The sequence below is a fragment of the Misgurnus anguillicaudatus genome, chromosome 10, assembly GCF_027580225.2.
Source record: "Misgurnus anguillicaudatus chromosome 10, ASM2758022v2, whole genome shotgun sequence".
Taxonomy (NCBI): Eukaryota; Metazoa; Chordata; class Actinopteri; order Cypriniformes; family Cobitidae; genus Misgurnus; species Misgurnus anguillicaudatus.
In genome coordinates this window covers 13,102,489-13,126,118 of record NC_073346.2, presented here as the reverse complement: position 1 = coordinate 13,126,118, position 23,630 = coordinate 13,102,489, and the positions used below count along the sequence as shown (strand labels likewise).

The 23,630-nt window shown below is 36.0% G+C and overlaps 1 protein-coding gene across 6 annotated transcripts in view; it reads left to right on the top strand.

The window, feature by feature from the left end:
• Nucleotides 1-23,630, top strand: part of trak1a (trafficking protein, kinesin binding 1a) — a 55,821-nt gene that overhangs the window by 25,274 nt on the left and 6,917 nt on the right. For 4 of the 6 annotated variants that reach the window (XM_055209524.2, XM_055209521.2, XM_055209523.2 and 1 more), the window contains 12 exons: nt 7,516-7,592; nt 8,034-8,150; nt 9,312-9,412; nt 10,306-10,414; nt 11,186-11,264; nt 12,812-12,942; nt 14,869-14,943; nt 15,093-15,230; nt 15,551-15,627; nt 16,764-16,997; nt 17,113-17,444; nt 20,576-20,899. In XM_055209524.2, coding sequence (XP_055065499.2) covers nt 7,542-7,592; nt 8,034-8,150; nt 9,312-9,412; nt 10,306-10,414; nt 11,186-11,264; nt 12,812-12,942; nt 14,869-14,943; nt 15,093-15,230; nt 15,551-15,627; nt 16,764-16,997; nt 17,113-17,444; nt 20,576-20,899 — 1,768 coding nt within the window. In that variant the 5' untranslated portion in view covers nt 7,516-7,541. Of the gene's footprint in view, nt 1-1,533; nt 1,784-7,515; nt 7,621-8,033; nt 8,151-9,311; nt 9,413-10,305; nt 10,415-11,185; nt 11,265-12,811; nt 12,943-14,868; nt 14,944-15,092; nt 15,231-15,550; nt 15,628-16,763; nt 16,998-17,112; nt 17,445-20,575; nt 20,900-23,630 lie in introns of those variants that run through there. The other 2 variants (XM_055209522.2, XM_055209525.2) reach the window with 2 other exon arrangements.

The window sequence follows — 23,630 nt, the reverse complement described above, 5'->3', positions numbered from 1 at the left end:
AGCCAAAAATGGGCATAGTTTAATTTACAACCCACTGGTTGGGTTCGTCCCTATTTGACCCAATGCCAGGTTGAATTGTTTTTTGACACATTAAATTTAAAGTACATGATTTGGCAGATTTCAGAGCTTTTGGCAGGTGTCCAATAACAAAAAAAACCCCACACTGCATTATTTTTATGTTTTTCACTGTATTTCAAATCGAAAGTTTTTTCTCACTTATAAACAAACCCAAAAACACACACAGAGATGCCCCTGCTCATTTTCTTTATTCCTGTTCAACCTCTTTTGTATTTCCTCATTCTTAGTTCTTACTTCGCTCTCAAAGTTTTCCCAGCGAGCACCTCACCATGTGTCCTTTTTTTGCACGTCTTTTCTTGCTTTTTTCTTTTCCTTTTTCAATGGCTTTAAAGCACAAAGGCTCAGCCGTGGTAAAGTCAACACAAAAGAGAAACCCCGCCTCCTTCACGGCCACACTGCTGATCCGCCCCATTCCTCTCTCGCTTATGTTGCGTTTCCATAGGAATGAAGTTTCCCAACAAACCACATAAACAGGAAGTTCTGCTGCACAACAATGCTAATTGTGTCTTATTAAAAGCCATTTGCATTCTGTCAGGGTTACAAGGAAAGATGAGCAATGGCACAACAAACCCAGACTAATCACATTGTGCACGTATGCACAGGGTGACACAGGGTGACACAGACAGGGCTGTTATTATAAATCTTATTATCATTTAAGGTTAGGTTGCTGGAGTTTAAAGGTTACTTCTTATCTCCATGACTAAACTTTGTGCATTCAAAGGAAGTTGCTTATGAGGCAAAATGAATAAGAAGGTTTTTAATGATATTGTTAATAGTCTGAATGACATAAATTTTACCCCAAAACCAAATGAAATATTATATAGACAATAATATATACATAGTACATTTTTAAATCATAATTTGGGGTGAAAATGTATCTAATTCTCATGAAAAATGTTATTACTATAAATATTAATGTGATCCAGTCTGTGACCTAAACATGTTACTGACATCCACCTAAAAATATAAAAATCTATTTATATCTCTCGTATTTTAGTAACAGGTGTGTCTTCCTCTGACTTATGTCGTATTCATCCGTTTATTTCATTTTATTGTCCACGTTGTGACAAAAGTCCTGTAATATTTGTCTTCTGCATGGCTATGTAAAGTCTATTCATCAGGAAATATGTACAGGCTCCGCCCACTGAACAGGTGTATTCAAACACAACACTGTCACGCCTTGTTAAGTTGCCATGACTCATCATTGGAAAGTACCATTATGTCTTCTGCGGGGGGAGACAAATTCTTTCCCTGAAATAGTTTGTTATTGTAAAACATATACATTCTGTAGTGCTTATAATCTCACACATAAAAAATAGTTAATTTAGTAAAATGTGTTGTTGTTATTACGCTATCTTGTGTAAGTGACCCCTCCATTGCTGTTTGTAATCTGAGTTGTAGTGACCGAGCCCAAAGTGTCAGGCAGGTGTGTGACATCAGACAGTATCTCATCTGTCAGATAGGTTTAAACATCCACCCATCATCACAGTCTCACTCATGGCTCCGTACCTGAGACGCCTGAGCCTGCCTGGGCTTCGGTAGCCCAGTGACAGCATGGCATTGCCGCTCGATCGCTCAAATGAGGAGTACTTTGAGTTTGACTCTTCATCAGAGATACTGGATATATCTACTGTATCTTACTTTAGCTCAAACAATGATGATGCTGATGCTGATGAAGAGGTGGAGGGGTATTCGGTGGAGGAAGGTACGATACCTGTGATTTGATCGATCAAGTATTGTCTTGTTAAATGTAAGGAGAATGTTATTATTGTGTATAAAAATAGCAATACTGGTCAAGTGTCTTAAATATTCACACAGTAGAAACCGGTTTGGCATTCTTGACTGGTGACAACAACATACTAAGTAAGGGCATCTAAATATATATACAGTACATCAGATTCTCCATCAGCCATTACTGGGTGTTAAGGTATTAAGTTGCTTTGCTCGAATCTTATCACTTTATAAGTTAATCTTATCAGGCATGATGCAAAGACACAGCTGGCCATTTATTACAACAGTGTATTACTGTAGTGTCATAAGAAAAATATATTTATTTTGAATCTTAATCATACAGTTATGGGAATATGTTTAAATTGTGATTTGTGCTTTGGGAAAGGCCACACAGGTGATCATATCAACACTAACATGGTTCATCCTTACCATAAAAACAATCATGCAAGCCTACATTACAAACATGCCAATGAATTCATGTCATGCAACTGTAACTGTAATATTCAATCAGGTATTTCAGAAAGTATTAAAACATGACTTAAAACTGAGATCGTGGAGTGCTGCTTGTATTTATTGTAAATGGTCATAAACACTAAAGGCCATTCATACATTGTTATGCGTGCCAGCATTCATTGCACGTATGTTATTCAGTAATTGTTAGACTATTGTAAAACTATTGTAATAATTTGTATGCGTTTTTGTTTTTCAAATATTTTATTTAGAGAAGCATTCTGAGTATGCTATGGTTAAGATGACGCCTGTATATTGAATGCATTCATAAAAAAATTCTCAATACAGAATCATAAGCATGCAAGTTATACAAAGCCAATGTTTATTATTATTTCATTTCATAATAATTGTATTTATATACAGTACTGTGCAAAAGTCTTCGGCCACCATCACCAGCTTTGTTTTAGCAAAGTTTTAATGTCCATTATCCATATTTATTTTTCACTCTTTTTATTAAGATACAGAAAATACAGGAAATATGTACCCGAAATTAAAAACAAAACAATTTTCAGAACTAAATGTCTTCTTCAGGCATCAGTCAGTATTTAGTGTGACCTCTCTTGGCACGAAACACATCTTGAGCTTTTTTAAGTAGACTGAAGTCCTGAAGTCATTCAATTAGAATGAGAAATTAGGATTTAATTTCATTTAAGTTTAAGAGATCCTGCAGCTGCCTGCTATTGCTCAAGTGAAAGGGGAGTTTACCCTAAAAACTTAACACTTCAACTTACTTTTATACTGTTTTTAATACTACATACACATTTCCTGTATTTTCTGGTTGTATTCCAATAAAGAGACTGATAAATAATTATGTGATCACTATACAATTACAAAAACAACATCTAATGTTGGCATGGTGGCTTTTGCACAGCACTATACAATATACAGACTTCATTAAAGCACCATTGAAAGGCCTTATCTTTATTTTTGTACATGATGTACAAAAGATTTGAATCCCGTGGGAGTTTATTTCAAGACGACAGAAGTCAACTTCATGTCTTGATCACACTAAACAAGTCGTGTGGGAGATTTTAATGCCTGGCTGGCTGCTTTGTGTTCAGTTTACACTGTGGGAATAATCATCTGTGTGCAGGGCGCTGATCCAATGGTAGTTCATTGTGTACGCTTGCTTTGAGTTGTGTTGTGTTGTGTTTTGCGGTGTTCATGGTACTGAGGGTGACTGAAGTGAAGTCGTATGCAGAAACATTTGTTAGTGTGAAACGCGTCATAGTGAGAGTTTAGACCAGCAGCTGTTTATACTCTTGAGTTGATCTTAGATGAGTGTTTATCCATGTGAATAAATAATTGGTGAGCATGTTTGTTTATTTATAAATGATTACTTTTGATCTGTGAAAGGTGCATAACATGAAGCATTTTTTTCTCTGTGGTGTGAGATATGGTGTCTATTTTACACAGTGATGCTTGAGATGTTAATATATTCTAAAATGGCATGAAATGTTTTGACACACCTATTTATCCTTTAATATTGATATCCTGCACTTTACTTTCTTTAGATTAAACAGTATTTGCTTACATTACAGTTCTTCATGAGGGGATTATCTTAAGTTCATGAGGTGCATTCTGGGATACTTTTAAAACTATGTTGAAGGAGTTCCCATGTACATTATGCTTAGCACTTGTTTTTATTTGAACTAATTCATTTGCTTACAAAAGTATTTTCATGCATTGATCATGTGTGACCCTGGACCAGTGTTGGGCAGTAACTAGTTACTTTAACTACTCTAATAATATAACTTACCCTGGTAACTAATTACAATTTTTTAAATAATATTACATAGGGCTGGGCAAAAAAATAGATTTTTCGATTAATCGTTGTTGTTTTTTAAACGTGGTCGATTAAAAATCGATTCTCAAAGAGCAGAATTGTTTTTTTCTTTCATATTTACTTCCACAAACATTGAACGTAAGATTAACTTAAATCTAATTATTAGTTTTCTTTACTAGATGTCACCCTCTTTTTTTGCCTCGCGCAATGTTATGAAGGAGCGAGAGGTGAGCCTGTCATTCATTCATTCAGTGCTTAAAATGGCGGTTTCAGGTGCTTCATCCACGTTGATGCCACCTTCACATAAAAAGTAAGAGGTATGGAAGCATTTTAGATTTCACAAGCAAGATGACAACATTAGTGTTGTGGCTTTTAATTTCTTTTATTAATTACCCACTTGTAAACTGCTGTTCACTGTTCTTTTTTTATTAATATAGTATTTTTATTAAATCTTTATTCGTTGAGTTGAATCGAGAATTGAGTATAAAAACTGATCCGAGAACCGGAATCGAAAATTAAACAGAGAATCGAAATCGAATCCATTTGATAGCTTGTGAATCGAAATCGAATCGATCTGGAAAATCTGAATCAATACAAAGCCCTAATATTACAGTTACCATCCAAAATAAATGGCTAGATACTAGTTACTTTTAGTCACAACGTTACCACCTACTTGAGCCCTGTTGCAGATACATGTTACTGCTTTAATAAATTACAGAAGTAGTTTGAGCCAGTTGTACTCTTCATTTATCTGCAACTTTCTTGGATTCACAGACTTCCAAAATTATGCAATTAAGTTTTTGGGGTGTAACGGAAAAGTAACGTAACTGGTAGTGTAAATAATTACTGTTGGGAAGTAATAAGTAATGTAAATTTTTTAGTAACTAGCCCAACAGTCATAATAGAGATTTATAGATCATCTGAAAGCTGAATAATAAGCTTTCCAATGATGGTTTGTTGGATAGGTCGAGATACAACTATTTGAAAATCGGGAATGTGAGTGTGCAAAAAATTAAGAACATTAAAGTTGTCCAAGTCTTTAGCAACTCATATTACTAATGATAAATACATTTTTAATATATTTACGGTAGGAAATTTACAAAATATCTTCATGGAACATGATCTTGATGATTTTTTGGGTGACAATTTTGACCCATACAATGTTTTGTTGGCTATTGCTGCAAATATTCCCATGCGACTAATGACCATGTTTTGTGGTCCAGGGTCACAAATAATAGATCAAATAAATTGTTTAAGCATAAACCTTTTTAAATCAATAGGTTTAGGACCATGAGAAATTAAACTTCAGTCAAGTATATCTACTTTGGACTACACTGTACAAAAAAAATGGTTATGCAAGTCAATTAAACTTGCATAAAGAGTAGGTTAAAAATAGGTTTAAACGGATTAATAATTAACTCAATATTTAATTCAAATTGGAGTAAAACAATAACTTATGTTGATATAAGAAAATAAAATTGTACCGTGTAGAAGTGTAAATACAGGATGGTTAAATATTTTTGTAATGATTATACTGTATGAGACTTTATTATGGTTTATGTATTAATTATAGATTGATTTAGACTTTGCTCTGTTTCCTTTTGTGTCCAATTTCATGCCAACACATGCAGAATAAATCACTCCATCACATCGTGGTTGTCGGGTCTTATCCTTTCAGATATTTTTACTACCAATTCAGGTCAAGAAGTGAAGCGCTGCTGGATTGAACCTACAGTAATAAAAGCACGGAAACCTTTGTTTCAACCCTGCCCTCGTAATAACATTGTAATAGTTCTGTGTTATATGAGCTGATGGTTTCAGAGGAAATGTTGAAATTATATATAGATGGAGGGTGTTGGTGGCCCTTGTCTGCTGGATTCAGGTGTACAGTACCTGCCCTCGCTCTTTGTACTCTCTATGTGACGCAGATGGAAATGTCTGCTTTGCATTTGATTTCACACCTAACTCTAAGAGGCTTTGTACAGTTGTGGCCCAAAGTAATGTCAGATCAAGGTTATTTGTACAATATTGCTTATAATGCCCCCTCAGGTTAGATTTAACATTTAAATATGTAGTGTATGTTACACACAGCACAAACTATATATATATTAATCTCATAAAAATTAAAAGTATTTTTTGCATAATATAAATATATATATATATATATAACATATAAAGCTCACCGGCAATAAAGCATAGATTGACCACAATTTTATATGTTATTATATTTGTTGATCCTCTTTTGTGGTATTATTTTGTATTCTTTATAAACCTTGCACACTTAGTGTATAATTTTTGGCCTCCTTTATAATTTGAAGCCTCCCTAAATAATTTTTCAATTTATACTCCAAACACACGAATACAACATGCATTCAATATTTTTAATGCATCTTAATAAAACATTTGGAAAAAAGCAAATATGTCAGCTCTTCACTTTTGGCCATTGTAGTTGTGTACAATCTACAAACAATGATTATTTTTGCCCTTATGTTTGGATTAACTAGAAGTTGTACACGGAAGTTCAGACCGACAAAGACAGCTAGATTTTATAAATGACAAAAGTCAGCTTAATATATAAACTGGAGGTAATTTTTAGCTACTTTTCTTTAGGGAGCATCTCATGGCTGCTGAACCTGGGAATTCCATGATCATTCATTTATCTTTACCTTATTGTTTATACTGTATTATTAATAAGTTATTAATAAATTAATTATGAATAAATGTGAAGATGCTGGTGTTTATGGTTTGTTTTATCTCTGTTGGGTTTAACACAGGAGAGGCTTTGGTAACCAAGATGATAGTATTGTCTTATCAGACCATATAAAAATACGCCCTGCAATTCAACGGATGCATTAATAGTTTTATGTTTGCATTTGTTTTATATACACAGATTTATAGATCATTCTTTCATCCTTTTACAATATATAACTGGCAAAATGAACCAGAATCCAATGTAACCGGTTGTTTTAGTTGATTTCTGTAATATCACATTGACTAGTGTATTTGTGTTGTAAATGTAACTTATAAACATTTATACTCTGTTTTTGTTCGTTTATTGCTAGCGCCATTCCAGCATCTATGGCTATATTCATCCAAAACTGGTTAACCCATGCACACAAGTTAATCCATACACACGTTAATGGAGGGGACGTTTGGCATATCCAATTCACCTAACATGCATATTTTTGGCCTGTGGGAGGAAACCGGAGTACCTGTAGTAAACTCCACAAAGAAAGGCCACCTGACCTAACCTGGGCTCGAACCGGGAAACTCTGTGTTTGTTATTGCAGCATGCTTTCTGTGTTATTCATTGACTGGCACCTCCTGTTTTACTTTCCAGATTAATTTTTAATGGAGTCTACAATGTAAAGTATAAAAACTTATGTTTGTTTCACCTTCTGTCTTCACAGTACTGTGTGCTGATCGAGTGGGCCAGATGACTAAAACATATAATGACATAGACGCCGTGACACGTCTCTTGGAAGAGGTGAGAGCCGTGGAAGTGGGTGTATGGGGTCAGTGGCTTTTAAATAAACACTAGAGGTTTATGGATTTAAGTTGTTGTGATCTCTTGTAGTCTTTATATGTAGGAATATACTGTATCCAGGAGTATAATTGTCTTGCGCTGTATGATGTTTTTGAACTGTATGATTTGATGATTTATTTTAAGATCAACTATTTGTAATCCGTTATTTGTTGATAAAGTGCTTTAATCTATTTATATTCAAAAGTTAAATATTGATGTACCCACTACACGGTCAGGTCACGGACACTCTTATGTGCAAGTTAAGTTTAAGAGTAAAATAAAAAAATATTTTTTATTGAAGATATGCAAATCAAGTTGGGTTATATTCTTTGTCTTACACCTGATCTTTAGCCAGTCACAAAACTTGTGGTAATTTTTTTTCTTTCCTTTGTGTCTTTCCAGAAAGAGCGAGATTTGGAGTTGGCTGCACGTATTGGTCAATCTCTGCTGAAGAAAAATAAAACTTTAAGCGAGAGGAACTCCTTCCTGGAGGAGCAGGTGGAGCAGATACGAGAGGAGGTGACTGCTGCTTAACCTCTTCTAGGCTTATTTACTTTTTACTTCATAAAAGCTGAGGAAGACTTTATTTTTAATATAAATAAAGTTTTTATGAGAAACACTAACATAGAGCAGATAACATGTAAATTTACTGAGTACAGTGTATTGTTGTAAGCTTATACTATAGGTAGTGTTTGTATGTATGTGTGTGTGTGCGTACCTACTTAAAGTCCGTGTAAAGTCAGATATGAAATTTGTTATCAGTTTGTCACACCACAAAAAAATTTTAATGATTTAAAAAACGCAAAGTAAATATAATAAGTTATCAAAATCTTGGAAAAACAGACACGATTCTCTGCTCTCGGGTGCTGGGGGTGTGTCCGCTGTCTGTGCGAAACCACGCCCACTCATGGGAAACTATCGCTGCAACCTGAATGGATGCTCACGGTTGTTTTGGGGACGGGGCAATGCACGGTGGCTCCAGTGGATCATCGAGGCACCGTTTTAGCCCTGCCCAAATAATTCTGAACAAAGAAATGTGAAAAAACTTTAATTGTATAATTTAATGGTATAGGAATTGTTTACATTTCTAACATGTATAATGTGTTTAGAAACGATTCTCTGAAATGACTTTACGCAGACTTTAAACTATATTTTGAAAAAAAAAAACGTCCTCAAATGTAAAACCCCTATAAAAGTTATGCATAAAGTTATCTGTTAGGGGGGGTGTACATCAAGGCGTTTGCGGCGGACACCGGCGTATCTTTTCAATTGTTTTCAATGGAAGCACCGCGCTTTTTAAAAATGCTAGCAGCTGGTGCTTTTTTCAGGGCACTCGCTCTTTTTTAGCGCTGAGTGCCCAGAGTTGAAAGATTTTTAACTCTGGGTGAAACGCTCAGCTCGTCAATGTCACTTTTCATTTGGCCGTCCAGTCGCAGTGGAGTAGGGGCGTGACAAATATCACAACAACCCACCAGTGCATCGTTCAACAACTGATAAAGCAGAAGTATTATAGCAGCCAAAGTGCTCGGTAGAAATATTGCTGTCGGCATCTGCCTGGCGTTTCAGTCGCATTTAAACACTTTAGTGTGCACCCCTTTAGGGTTAAGTTATAGTAATTATAACTAGAACTCTACTAAAACAGTGTGTCCTCATTTAGATTGATATATGTGGTGTGTGTAGGTATCTCAGCTGCGTCATGATCTCTCAATGAAGGATGAACTCCTGCAGTTTTACACCAGTGCAGCAGAAGAGAGTGATGGAGATTCTGCTTCTACCACACCGTAAGTCCCTTAAGGCTTGGGCATACTTTCTTTACATGTCTGTCTCGCGCACCCACGTCCGCACATCTTTCAAAGTATGCTCAACCGATGATGGCCACGTTCAACACATACGCATTTTTTGTATTTCTGTAATGATTACTCTACCAGGCCGTCATGGCTTTTGCATCATTTACTTTACATTCACTAATTCAGGATAGATGAAGAAAAGTAGCAGATCCACCATTGCAAAAAATCTTGAACATTTTTCATAAACAAATTCAAGAAAAATGTGCTTACCCCATTGGCATTTTTGGCTTGTTTTATGCACAGATCCCCTTAAATTTGATATTTTTTGTCTAAAAACTAGACTTATTTTCTTGGGTCGTCTTAATTTAAGAATTTTTAGGTATTTTTACTAAAAACAAGACAAAAATAGTAGAACATTTTTCTTGAAAATAATTTTTTGCAGTGTGTCCTCATCCCTGTGTTTTAAAATTAGCTTTTTTGAAAGGAAAGTATATAATGTTAAAATGACAGCTATAAATTAAGCCCGGGGGATAGTTTGTTTTTTACGTGCATGCGATTGTATGCGCACGGTCGAATGCACAGCTTTGCAATGCATAGTTTATTTGACTCGCACACAGAAGTTCGACGCATCGATTATAAAAATTGGGCAGTGCGCATGTACTCTTCTGATGACGAAATTTGCATCACATGCACTGTACGCAGACCCTCGCGTATGCATTAAAACAGAACTTTATTTCTAGCTTAAGCCAACTTTAGAAATACAACAGGCTCTGTGATGCTATCGAAACATTTTAATGTTTGTTTGACCATATTTTTTCAGAAAGTGTCAATTATAATAAAATATCAAATTTTCTGGTCAAAAGGGTAAGAATTTTTTTTCTTTGCAGTATTCGTCGTAATGACTCATCTCTCTGCATGCCAAATTATCTTCCTCTGGATTCATTGCAAAAGAAACTCAAAGACCTGGAGGAAGAGAATATCAGCCTCCGATCAGAGGTGAGATCTGATCACATCAGTCTTTACATCAGACACCACACCCACTCTTCAGCCACAGTCCAATGTTAAATAATGCACACATACCTGCCAAACTCCAATCTGATTTTTACACCAAGAATAAGGGCAAACAGGTTTACTTTATCAGTCCATCTGTCAGTTAAAATGTATTCCATGTAGTCTCTTATTTAATGTCGTCAAAATTATTAAGTAATACATTATTACGAATTTATTTTTGCAGATAACAATTGCAAGCCACTGTTTAAATTTCACAGCATCATGTACATTTATAAGTTAATTCAACCAGACAATTCATGTGCATGTGAATGTGTAGCATTATCAACTTTCTCTTTTTGGCCGTTTGTCTCCAGTCGCTGTAACTTTAGATGTGAAGTGACGTATGTGGGGTGTTTGACCTCAGCACAGGACTGGAATTCCATGCCTCACTACTATAAAATCAACATCCACACCAAACCTATTCACAACAAAACTTATATACGTAGAAACTTAAATATTAACCTATATACAAGAAAGATCATATATGTCAACCTCTATAAATAGGATCATGAAATGAAAGCGACTCCTGTAACATTGTTAGATGGCCACTTCACGGTTTTGTATGTCCTGTACATTAAATTCAACCTCGATTGTATTGTTCTAATACACGGGAAACCTGTTTTGTCTCCCAACAAGAGCATTTAGTCAAAGGAGCGGCTTTGTAAAACTATGCCACTATTGTTTGTACGGATTATTCATTAATGTGTGTGTTTCTAGGCGAATCACCTGGAGACAGAGACCATCTCGTATGAAGAGAAGGAGCAACAGCTTGTAAATGACTGCGTTAAAGAGCTCAGTGAGTACTGGAGATGTATCTATAACATCATCTGACAACAGTGATAATCAAATATCACGTTCCCTTCCCGTGTAAACTGATATTATTTACTATCATCCGTCCTACACTGTGTCCACACTAGTCCAAACATGAAATGAGAAGACTGATCTGAATGCAGATAACTTTAATAAAACAAACATAGAAACAAGAACTCGTGGCAGGGCATATCAAAACAACAAACCAGACAAGAACACTACACACTACAAGCAACAATAACCAACAATAGACAATGGAAACATGAGGGCTAAATATACAGATAATGAACCAATGAGAACATGATACATCAGAGAAACTAGAGATAACCATGATAATGAACAGTATCAAAATAAAAGACTTGACAATGAAAACTATGACTTCAAAATAAAAGACCTTAACACAAGACAAGACAGAACCCTTACACACTGGCAGCATTCATATACGCTTCTCTATTTATGCATTTGTTTCAAATAAGAAACGTGATTAAACAGATAATTTGCTTCAATTTGTACTTTTTTTGTCTAACCAGAATACGAAAACACAGTTTGTCTCCTTATAAGGATAGTTTTCACAAAAATCTAAATTTAAATAATAATATGTAACTACCATGATACCCACAGCAAGAAAGTAAAGGAGTAAATGTATTCAGGACACCTATAATATATGACACAAGTCCAGAGGAGTTATTTATTTAACACTTTGGGGTCATTTTGAATCTTGAAGGGTTTTCTGGTTACTATATACCGTTTCATCGTGCGGTGACGCGATTATGCGTCTGGTCAGAACTTTACTTCCGGTTTCTGTTTGTTTAATGGTCTGACTAGTTGCTGAAACTGAACTCTTGAACAAATACCTTGTTGAGAATAATAAATGTTTTGGCTTCCCAGGTAATCTATATGTTGTTTTTTTGCTTGTTATATAAATAAACTAATTATTTTAAAGGACTTTGTTGTTATTTATTCTAAGCGGAGTTTACTGGAAGTTACATGTTCACCACGAAAGCCGCTTGTTTATGTTATTACTGCTGAAACTGTCCGAGGTGGTCACCATCCACTCCTATAGTAACCAAAAAACACCAAACAGCATTTTTAAAAACCTGTGTTTAGGTTTTGAAGATACAAAGAAAGACATTGGGGGTTCAAACAAAATGAGGTTGGGTAAATAATGGCAACATTTTAGTTTTTGGTAAAACTATCTATTAAACTCACACCAATTTCAAATGGAAAGGCAATACAGTAGTAATATTTATAATCCTGTTAAGTATAATGTTGTGGGTATTGTCAGTTTAAATTCTTTTAATTTCAACTCACGTAAAGAGACTTTGCAAATAACTTGCAGTTTTATGTTTTAAACAGAGACGGCGTTAGAGAGGCAAAAGTTGCAGATTGCAGCTTTAAACTGATTAATCTACAACTAACAACTTTATAATCACAATCATGGGTATCCTTGTTAGGGATATAAGCACATTTTCCTTTTAATATGCAGGGTTTTAATGTGCCCTCATACAGATGATCTGTATTTCTCTCCCACAGGAGATGCTAACTTGCAGATCTCCACCATCGCGGAGGAGTTGGCGAGGAAAACAGAGGACGCCTCCCGGCAGCAGGAGGAGATCACGCACCTCCTCTCTCAAATTGTGGACCTGCAGAAAAAAGCCAAATCTGTGAGTTCTTCTTTATGTTCACTTGAAATATTGTTAACTAAATTATTGGGATACTTTGTTTCTTTATTCTGTGGTCATATAGTATTGTATATTGACTCTAAACTATATGATTCACTGTTGTCCCTGGTAGAGGTTAGTCTCAGCCTCAGACGTCACGCCCACAGACTGTTGGCTGAACGTCTGATGTTTTTCGTACACTTTTCTGGAAACCCTGTGAGAATGTCTAAAGTCGTCTTTTGATTGGTTGAAATAAACCGGATTTCCAGGAGACACGAGTGTCGCGATTAGTTTCGGTCCCTGGAAAACAAAAGCTCTGACGTTCCATTGAGGAAGAGAATCAGTCGTGTTCACGTGGATAATAATGAGCAGTTATCATGATCAGCTAAACATTGGATTCTCAAAAAGATGCAAAGTTCGCAGCATAGACTCTCTAAAAGACGTCCAAGAGTTTTGCTTGAGGCAGTTAGTGGAGTCAAAAAGTTTGGTTGTCCTGAATTGCTTGTAGGTGTTACAAAGTGAAGAGATATGCTTCAAACAGACGTTTAACGGGAGTGTCTCATTGGTGTGGCTGTTGATGAAGTGCTTAACGTTGTCCTATGGTCAGTAATGTTGTTTATTTAGATGCTATTCGGTTCCGGCTGGTTATTTAAATAACTGACATGTTGCCAGCCGGTTCGTTATTGTGGGGAGCCGAAATGTGACGCTAGACGAAACAAACTGTGATTGGTTGTTTGACATGTCGGTTAAACAGCTCTCGGGCGGGCTTTGTCCAGAAAAAGCAGCGAAAAACACCAGACCTTCAGTATTGAAGGTCTGGCTAAGCGAGACTAGGTAGAGGTCTTCTCGGGTCCAAAGAAACGTACCCGCCCCGAAATGACCCAAATCACTTTTTACCCAAACCTGATGTTCATAAAAAAATTTTTTTTTAATAAACACCCGATCCGAGACAAACCCAAGAAAATTAGACCCGAGAAAATTAACCTACCACCAGTCACACGATGTCACATGCGCACACAAACAAGATAGTTTGGGTTGTCTCTGGCGCGTTCGGCAAAAACACATTCATTTTAAATTACCCGAGACCCGATGCCGCTATTATTATACAGAGGCACACGTGAAACATGTTTTTTTTTGTGTGTGTACATATTTCCTGTATTTTCTGTTCGTATCTTAAAAAAGAGTGAAAAATAAATATGGATGGACATTAAAACTTTGCTAAAACAACAAAGCTGGTGATGCTGTCTGGAGGTCTCACGGCGCGAATGAGGCGTTTAGAGTGGTGCGGTAGACGTGAATCTGCCTTATTCGCACGTGCGAATTGAACATTGCTGCAGCAAACGCACGTGTTGTAAAATGTGAACTTTGGCGGAAAAACGCGCTGCGTTAACCAATCAGAAGCTTGCTCTTGTAGTGACGGGATTACAAAAAGCGAGCGGAGTCGCAGAAGCCCCTCCCATGAATGTCTTGATGACTAGAATTTAATGCGCGGCTTTCACACGCAAATTAAGCGAGTACACTCAAACTGTTCAAGCGGCAAACTAGGCGCGGTAGACACGATTTTGATGCCTCAAACGTGGCTGGTGTGAACCCACGGAAAGACTTTTGCACAGTACTGTATATATTTGGCTAGTCTCCCTTATAACTGCTATCTCTTTCTTCTCACATAAAAAATATGTACATTCTAAATTAAACAAATGTAATGCACTCAAATCAGTATTTAATTTTAATTGGTTTTAATTAATTTTGTAGCTGTTTAATTTGTGATGGTGTGTTTATTGCTCAATAAGTCCTATACATGACTACCAATCAAACTAAACATACATTATCTCTTACACATGCATGTCTTGTCTGTACTATATGAGTTATAAGAACAATCAAATATCTGGGTACAGTATGAATGCTTAATGTTTGTTTGTTGTTTGTCAGTTTGCACTTGAAAACGAAGAACTCACTCAGCATCTGGGAGCTGCTAAAGATGCCCAAAGAGCCCTGACATCAGAGGTAACACACCAAACACACACACAAACACAGTAAATGGCTTGATAACACAATAAAATATACTGCACAGATATGAATGTGTATTGTTTGAATTGTACTGAATACTCCCAGACATGGACTCACTGCTGTTGTTCATCTCTGTGTCTCTATAGCTGAGGGAGTTGGAGGACAAGTATGCTGAATGTATGGAGATGCTTCATGAAGCTCAGGAGGAACTCAAGAACTTCAGGAATAAAACTCTGCCTCTCAGTACACCACGCAGATTCCACTCGCTCGGCCTTTTCCCAATGGTGAGAGACAAACTGCAAGAGTATTATATAGATCAGGGGTTTTCAATCTGTTTACACACACACAGAGCTACTGAACTGAACTGCTCTGAGAAACAGCCAATCATAGCAGAGCTCAACATTATTTTTCATGACCATTTCAAATAATGTAATAATAGAGCATTTCATTCTGAGGACAAATCCTATAGGGTTGTAAATGGACATGTGAATCCGTCTCTGGATCATTTTTTGCACTTAATAAAGCCACGTACCTTCTATGTATATATCAGAAAACAATTTAACAGATTGTATCAATGCATTGTTTGACACCTTGTTTGTAACAGGACTCTTTAGCTGCTGAAATTGAAGGTACCATGAGGAAAGAGATTGAGATGTCTGATCCAGAAGTAGAGGAGCAAAGGTTTGTCCTGTACGCTGTTTCACAAGATTAAGTTTGTCAGTAAATTCAAAGTAAAATCAAATGTTTGTTTGTACTATATATATGGGTGATTCTCACGAAAACTTGGTTTTAAAAATGTCAAGCATGAAAATGTAAAAATTGCTTAAATTTACTTTTTTTCCCACCAGACATTGAAAAACTGGAGTAAATGGGAACATTAATTTAAAAACTTTTACTTATCATTTAACACTTTTTGTAACATGATTTAAAAAATTAGTCCTAAAAAATCTCATTACCGCAACAGTCAGAAAACATCAACACTGACATATTTTCAAAATGACATGACAAACCTGAAAGAACATAATTTGGAGATTCTGCACATGCATTTAAATCAAAGTATTATGCTTCTATTAATTAAATTAACATTTAATAAGCATCTGTTGCGGTAATGATAATCAAAATGTCGTGTAAGCATTCTGACAAGACAATATTTCAAATTAACTGTAAAAAAATTATCTTACCTGGTAGCCATCTTGAAGTAACTGGTCCATGTGTTTGGTCACTCAAAATCAAACTTTATTAAAATTCTGTATGTGTGCTTAAACTGTTCTCAAAAAGTGTTGCGGAGGATGAGAACATCAGGCATGGACACATCATTTTCCTAATTTTTCTTCATTATTATTATACATGAATATTCAGTAAATATTTTTTCTGTCATCTAAAGTAGTCTAGCAAAACATCCATTTATTTTTTTTCTTAATATTTGTGTTAATTTGATTAAATTACAGCATAACGCATGTTCAAACACAGCCGGACACATTGCGGTAATGAGAATTTCAGCAGAAAATGAGATAAAATGTACAATTATAAATTCTTATGTTGAAATCACACATTGTGCAAGGTAGAACACAGTATTGTGTTAATTCTGATGCTTTTTAATGTTACTATATTACACATTTTAAAGCTAAAATCATTAGTGCCGTGGTGTTTCAATGGTTTCGTGAGAATCACCCATATACCAGTGCCAAGACAGAATGCCATTCAGATTATTAAAATGTTTTCTAATTATGTATTAGATGTGAATTTATTTTTAACATTTATGTTTTTTGTGTGTTCCACTTGTGAATTAACATTTTATATCTTTACGTTTTGTTCAGGTTGCACCCAAAGAGAGTCTTCCAAACAGTGCGTAACGTCAACCAATCCGTTCGACAGCGGTCCCTGGGTCCCTCCCCTCTGAACATCCCAGGGTCCAATCAGACATCCTGTATGAACTCGAGGGGATCTAGCTGTCGGAGCACACCTAGATCAAGCATGTACGGAGGAGATGGAAGCGAAATGGACAACCGCACCAGTAGTCTAATGCTGGACACCCAGTCACCTCACGATGGGTAAGATCTTTTATATCCTTAATGTGACATAATAAAAATGCTCTATTTGGCGGTTACTTAACATTTTTAATACAATACAATTGTCTGATTCTTTGCCTGTAATATTTGTGTCCAGCTCTAATGACTCTAACAGAAAGCCCGGCACACCTGGCACCCCCGGGTCCCATGACCTGGCGGCGGCACTGCGTCGTCTTTCCCTTCGCCGGGACAACTACCTGAGCGAGCGGCGTTTCTTTGAGGAGGAGCGAGAGAGGAAACTCAACGCCCTGGTTGAGGACAAGAACCTGTCGTACGATGAGAGAGATTGTGGGAGTGGCAGTGAAGACGGTGGTCCTCTAACTCCAGCCGAGAGCATCATGTCTCTGGGGACCCTGCACTCGGTTTATTCCATCTACAGCACCCGATCCTATCTGCCCGAGAAACTTCAGATCGTCAAACCTCTGGAAGGTGAACGAGTCAAACCCCGATCAGTCACCTTCTTACTGATAGATGCTCTTTGGACGCTCATGCACCACAGTGCTGAGGACCTGTCTACACAACACTCTTTCTATTTCAGACATGCACAGCCTCGCTGCTGGTTTGAGATTTAGATACACACATAGTAAATATATGAGTATTCGCATAACTTTACATTTTCATCCATTAAGCATAAAGGCCTAAAGGGATAGTTAATACAGTAATAAAAAGATAAAGGGATAGTTCAGCAAAAAATGAAAATTACCCCATGATTTACTCACCCCAAGCCATTTGAGATACATATTTCCATCATCTTTCAGACGAAAAGAGTTTGAGTTATTTTAGTAAATTTCTTGGCTCTTCTGAGCTTTATTACGGTAGAAAACAGGGTCCACGACTTTCAAGCACAAAATGTGCATGTATCCACACGGCTCCAGTGGGTAAATAAAGGACTTCTGGAGGTAACTGATGCGATTTTGTAAGAAAAGTATCCATATTTAAAACTTAACAATCTGTAATAATTAGCTTCTCGGATGGGCCAATAAAATGTACCTAAATAGTTAATAAAATCAGAACTATTCATACCAATTGCATTATTATTATTTTAATAAATGTTTAGATGCATAATTTAATATTTGGATTTAAAAAATAAACAAACAAAATAAACAAAAAATAGTTTCACCGATCAAAACGACGATTATTGCTACATGATATATTAGATATAACACGGCTATCGTCATTCGCTACCAATTTAGCAAATAGAGATCTATATTAAAAAATCTTGTCATGCATGTTTTTCATGCAAAAAGGTCTAACTTTCTTTGAATGGGATTAAATTTGAAAAAATTACAGCACATGCAATGCACTTTATGACACATACTATATTTATTGTATTTATAGAGACTGTAGACTTCCTAAACAGCGTTCCCTATTGACTAAGAAAGTCAAAAAGCATGCATACTTTTTTGAATTTGATGTATACTTTTCCTTCAACAATTTTGTTGGTGTTTTTTGTTTAATTTCTTCCACAATAGATGGTAATGTGGTAAAAAAAGAGAAGTTATTTGTAAGTGAGGGTTTGTAATTCTCTCTCTAGTGCCCCCTGCTGGCTCACATGCACAGTTACGTTAATAGTAAATAATTTTAGGACAAATGCATGTGAACTTTCTATACAGCATATTTTTAAGCCCCCTTCTATCCTCATGTATTTTTCCTACTGTCTTGTCAGTGTGTGTTTATACTTTTATTTTCTACCTTCTGTCTGTCTTCTATAGCTTTGTAATAAACGCAACTTTAATTTCCTTCTTCTTTTCTCTTCATTTGCTTTTTCTGACCATAACAAAATCATAAAACAATACAGACTATAATCGCACACTAGCAGTCAATAGTTTGGGTACACAATTTATTTTAATAATACAGTAATGTGATCTAAATATTAATCTAAATATATATCTTGTTTTTAAATGCTCAATCTCCATCTGAAGTAAAATAAAATAAAAATTAGGCCATATAGTGAAGGTAAAGCAGCCAACAACTGCTCTAATAAAGAGTTTATTATTACACTAAATGTAATTTCCATAATTAAATTTTTGTCATTTGTCGACTGTTATCAATTTTTCTAAAATATACAGATGGTGTGTGCCCCAAATCTTGACTGCTAGCATTATGACCTAGTTTCCCAAGCGCATATTCTTTTAAAAGTAAATGTTTTTAATATCAATGCTTAACAATTTTAGTTTAAATTACTAAATATAATTGGACTGCACAATATTGAAGAAAATCTGCGATAACTTTTTTAAAGCGATATACAATATGCGTTATGAAAATGCTTTAAGTTAATTCAGTTTAAGTTAAATTATTATTTTTTCTATTAAAAAAAACCTGAAATTATACAACCATCATACATTTCAAAATACATTTTTACTAAAAACACAACACTATCTTTGTCTCACCAGTCTCTTTGCTATCCGCATCCACCTAAAACTTTGACTGCCTGTAACTTTTCACTTAAAGGTGCAGTGTGTAAGCTTTAGAAGTATACAAAACTATAATATCAGTGTTGTACAAAGACCTTTCATAATGAACCGTTATGCGTTTATTACCTTAGAACGAGACCTTTTTATCTATATACACCGAGGGTCCCCGTACATGGAAGTCGCCATTTTGTGCAACCATTTTTCTACAGAAGCCCTTAATGGACACATTTTTTACTAAGTTGTCTCTGACGATGACATGTTTGTCCGGTGGCGGCTACCATAGCTTCTCTATGTGTTTCAAAAGCGAGGGGTGCGCAGTGGACTGAGCCGTTGGTTGCAATTCGCAACCTCACCACTAGATGGTGCTAAAATTTACACACTGCACCTTTAATGCAGTTAATGTAAACCATTTCAATATTCACATTTGCAATATTACGATCAATATATCACACATCTTGCAGCTCTAAAATATAAGCGACAAATTAAACGCTTTATAAATGAAGACCTGAATGAAATCAATGATCTTAATAATGAATAATACTTCATATTGAATAGTTAAGCATGATCGTGAATGGTCCTTATGTTGAAAAGGTATTTGCTGGTCTTTGCTCAATATTTTTTAAAATAGTTTTATAACTAGATGACTTAAAAGTTTGTGAACAATTGACTAGACTTAAACACATTTGAGCTGTGTCAACTGAAAATAACTTAAATTATGCCATTGCAATTGATTGTTTAAGAAAGTATAAAGTTTGATGCAATGTAGCTTGAAAGCTCTAGGAAGAGTTTGAGTTGATAATTTTGGTCTCGAAATAATAATAATAATAATAATAATAATACGAGGAAAAAGTTCAAGTCGAATATCAGTTTCTCAAGCCAACATAACAATACATTTTATCTGAACATACATCATTGAAATGCTGATTTTATTTTTTTATCAAGTCATCATCATTTAACCATAAGCTTTGAAATCAAAACATTTCTATAAATATGATGACATATTTCTGTTGCTCATAAATTTCAAGTTCTCTTACAGATGCTAATTTATTCCTTTTCAGTCTTTGTATAAATCTCGACAGCATTTTTTCATATTTCTTATGACAATTGTGATCTAATCTCTTCTGTCTCCCTCATATCTCCCCTCAGGTTCGGCCACTCTCCACGCGTGGCAGCAGTTAGCACAGCCCCACCTGGGCGGCATCCTTGACACCCGGCCCGGTGTGGTGACCAAGGGCTTCCGTCCCCTCGAGCTGGACATTCAGGAGGTGTACCAGTTCACCGACCTGGAGGAAGACGATCCAGGACTGCATTCCCAATCCGGCATCTCTACCTCTAACCTGGGCTCTCTGCCCTGCTCACCTGCTTCCCGACGGCCGCCAACCGACAACTCCAACATCCAAGAGGATCATCTCGGAGAGGACCTTGGTGTGCCAGACCGAGGGGAGGCAGGAGATAAGGAGGTCTCATCTGGTGAGAGACCACCTTAACCCCACAGACAGGCATGGGGAAGGGGAGTGGGTTGAAAACAATCCACTAATACAGGCTGATGCTCCAGTGGAGTACCCACAAACCCCCGTCTGGGGTCTGAGATGAGCTGGTTCTCTCTTTGTTCAGCTGCAGATTGCACACACCTCTACTGCACATCAAGCACTACCTCACCTGTGACGACAGCTGCCATGTTGTTTATGAGTATAGACTTTTAATTTAACCATTTCACCGCCATTCTGCCTTCTAATCATTTCTTTATTCTTACCTATGCTGATAAATGAGAATAGAGGATAGATGAGTTTATAGAGGTCATATACACTGTAAAAAAGTATTATTGCACGTAAATTTTTAGGTAAAATGCCATGTGAGATTAACTTTAATACTTAATAACAGACTCTGTGTTTTGGAATAATAATACATTTGCTCATAAAAGATCAGGATTTATTAGCTAGACTTTATTCTCATTTTCAGTACTTTATCCTAAATTTACTTTTTCAACTCTAGATTCCTCTTGGCTGAACGGTCTTCTTACATAACATTTCAATTGTGAATCTGTGGGAACAGCAACATTTCTAGATTTATCCACTCACTCACAATCCCACATGTGCCCATTAACACCTGTATGTGAGATCCACATTGATCGCAAAAATGTTTGTTATTAAACTGTACGGCACATAAACACCACAGGACGTCCTTTACACATATCAGTGAGTCCCAGCATGTATCTAACCTCGGTCAGAGGTTCAAGTGTGTTTGCAGTATTAAGTGTCAGAGCGCTATTTAAAACAGGACTGTGTAAGTCACAGTCATGTGAGGGAACCGACTCTTACATCACTAGACACAAAGTCACATTCACACCATTAAACACAAACACACTTCACATGCTTTCAAAGTCAGGCCTGACAGATACATTATCTGCTGTTTGGTACACAGTTGCTCGCACATTCAGAACATGTTTGGATTTAAAGGGGTAGTGCACCCAAAAATTCTGTCTTTTTAAATCAATAGAGGGTATGCATTGACGTCACTTTTCCACGTGACGTCATGTGCATACCCTCTATATGACTTTTCTTTAGCACAAGTTTTTTTTTCATTTTGGACTATTTTCAGTAAAATAAAAAATCTCCAATATGACAACAAATTACAAAATTTCAAATCCTAAAAAAATCGTCAGGTCATCAAAAGTTTTGAACTATAGACATTTTAGTAGCAACAACATAAACAAGCGGCTTTTGTGTACTAAATGCAACTACGGCTTTTGTGTCTATATATAGACTTCCATATATATATATATATGAAGAGTTTGGTTCCAAAACGCAATAAACGCCATTTTTGAAAAAAATGAGTTACTGCCAAAATCAGCATTATATCAGGTCAGTAGTTAAAAGTAAATTCTTAATTTTACGCAAAATCCAATATCCGCCGTGTTATTCTGTCATCTTTTCTCCCTTTTTTCCCAAAATGCGATAAACGCCACTCCCCCTTTTTTACAGAACGCAATAAATCCCACAGCGCACCATTCACGCAATGTAAACAAACATGGCGGCGCGCTGAGTACATGGAGTCCTAGTTTTCCTCATCTACTTTGTACTTTGTGATCAACAAACAAAACAAAATAATACTTTAATTGCATTGATAATCCTGTGATGGTTTTCTGTGATGGGAAAGAAACGTAAGCCATCGAGATCTAATAATTTCCCTGAAAGGCACTCGGGAGACGGGTGCTTGTTCTCTCGACAGCATTAAGTTTCTGTCATGCTAACACATTGACCCCAGAGGATCTTATGAAAAACTTTCCATAATTTTACTCAAAGTCAACGAAAATCGAGCAGGACCAAAAACATTTTACAGCTGATCTCTGTGAAAGACGTTAAGCGAAGACGTCAAGTAACCGCAATGACAGGGTTCTTAATATGACAAAGTAAGTGTTTTGATTAATAACATTAATTTTTATATTTTTAATTAGTGTTTACAACTAGTCAACTAAATGAATATAACATGGCAAAGATGAATGCACATTTATATAGGCTATTGATTCAATAGATTTATAGCATTTTGAATAAAAACTTGTCATGGATTTATTGCATTTTGTGGAAAAAATAATCCGTTTTTATAATAAATCTTTGAAAATCAACTTATGGATTTGAATTTTTTATGTTTTTATAACCTAAAGATGCTGTGTGAAAGTTTGTAACAGAAAATAGTTGTTTTCATCTTGTCACTTTCTTGGTATAGAAAACACGTTTTTACCAAAATTTGTCAAAATGGATTTATTGCGTTTTGGAACCAAACTCTTCATATATATATAGATATATAGATAGATATATAGATATAGATATAGATATCATATCAAACGCGTATCAACTACTATACACTGAGCTATCGTAAAAAAAATGCAGCTTGAAATTACAACAACTTGGTTTTGTAATTCAACCTACTATTTTTGTCATGTGAGGGGATGGACAGAACAATAATCCAAATGATACAATGTGACGTGACACTTAGCAGGGCAGGACGAGACAGGGCAGGAACACACAACGTCATCGGAAGATGAACCAGCACGAGACCGTAGACACAAGGGCATTAAATAGGAGGGAACGAGGACACAGAGGTGAAGGTCATTAACTAATAATGAATAATTAACAAGGGGGCGGGCTCAAGACTTACAGTAAGACAGGACAGCACGAGGTACACAAAACATTAGCACAGACCA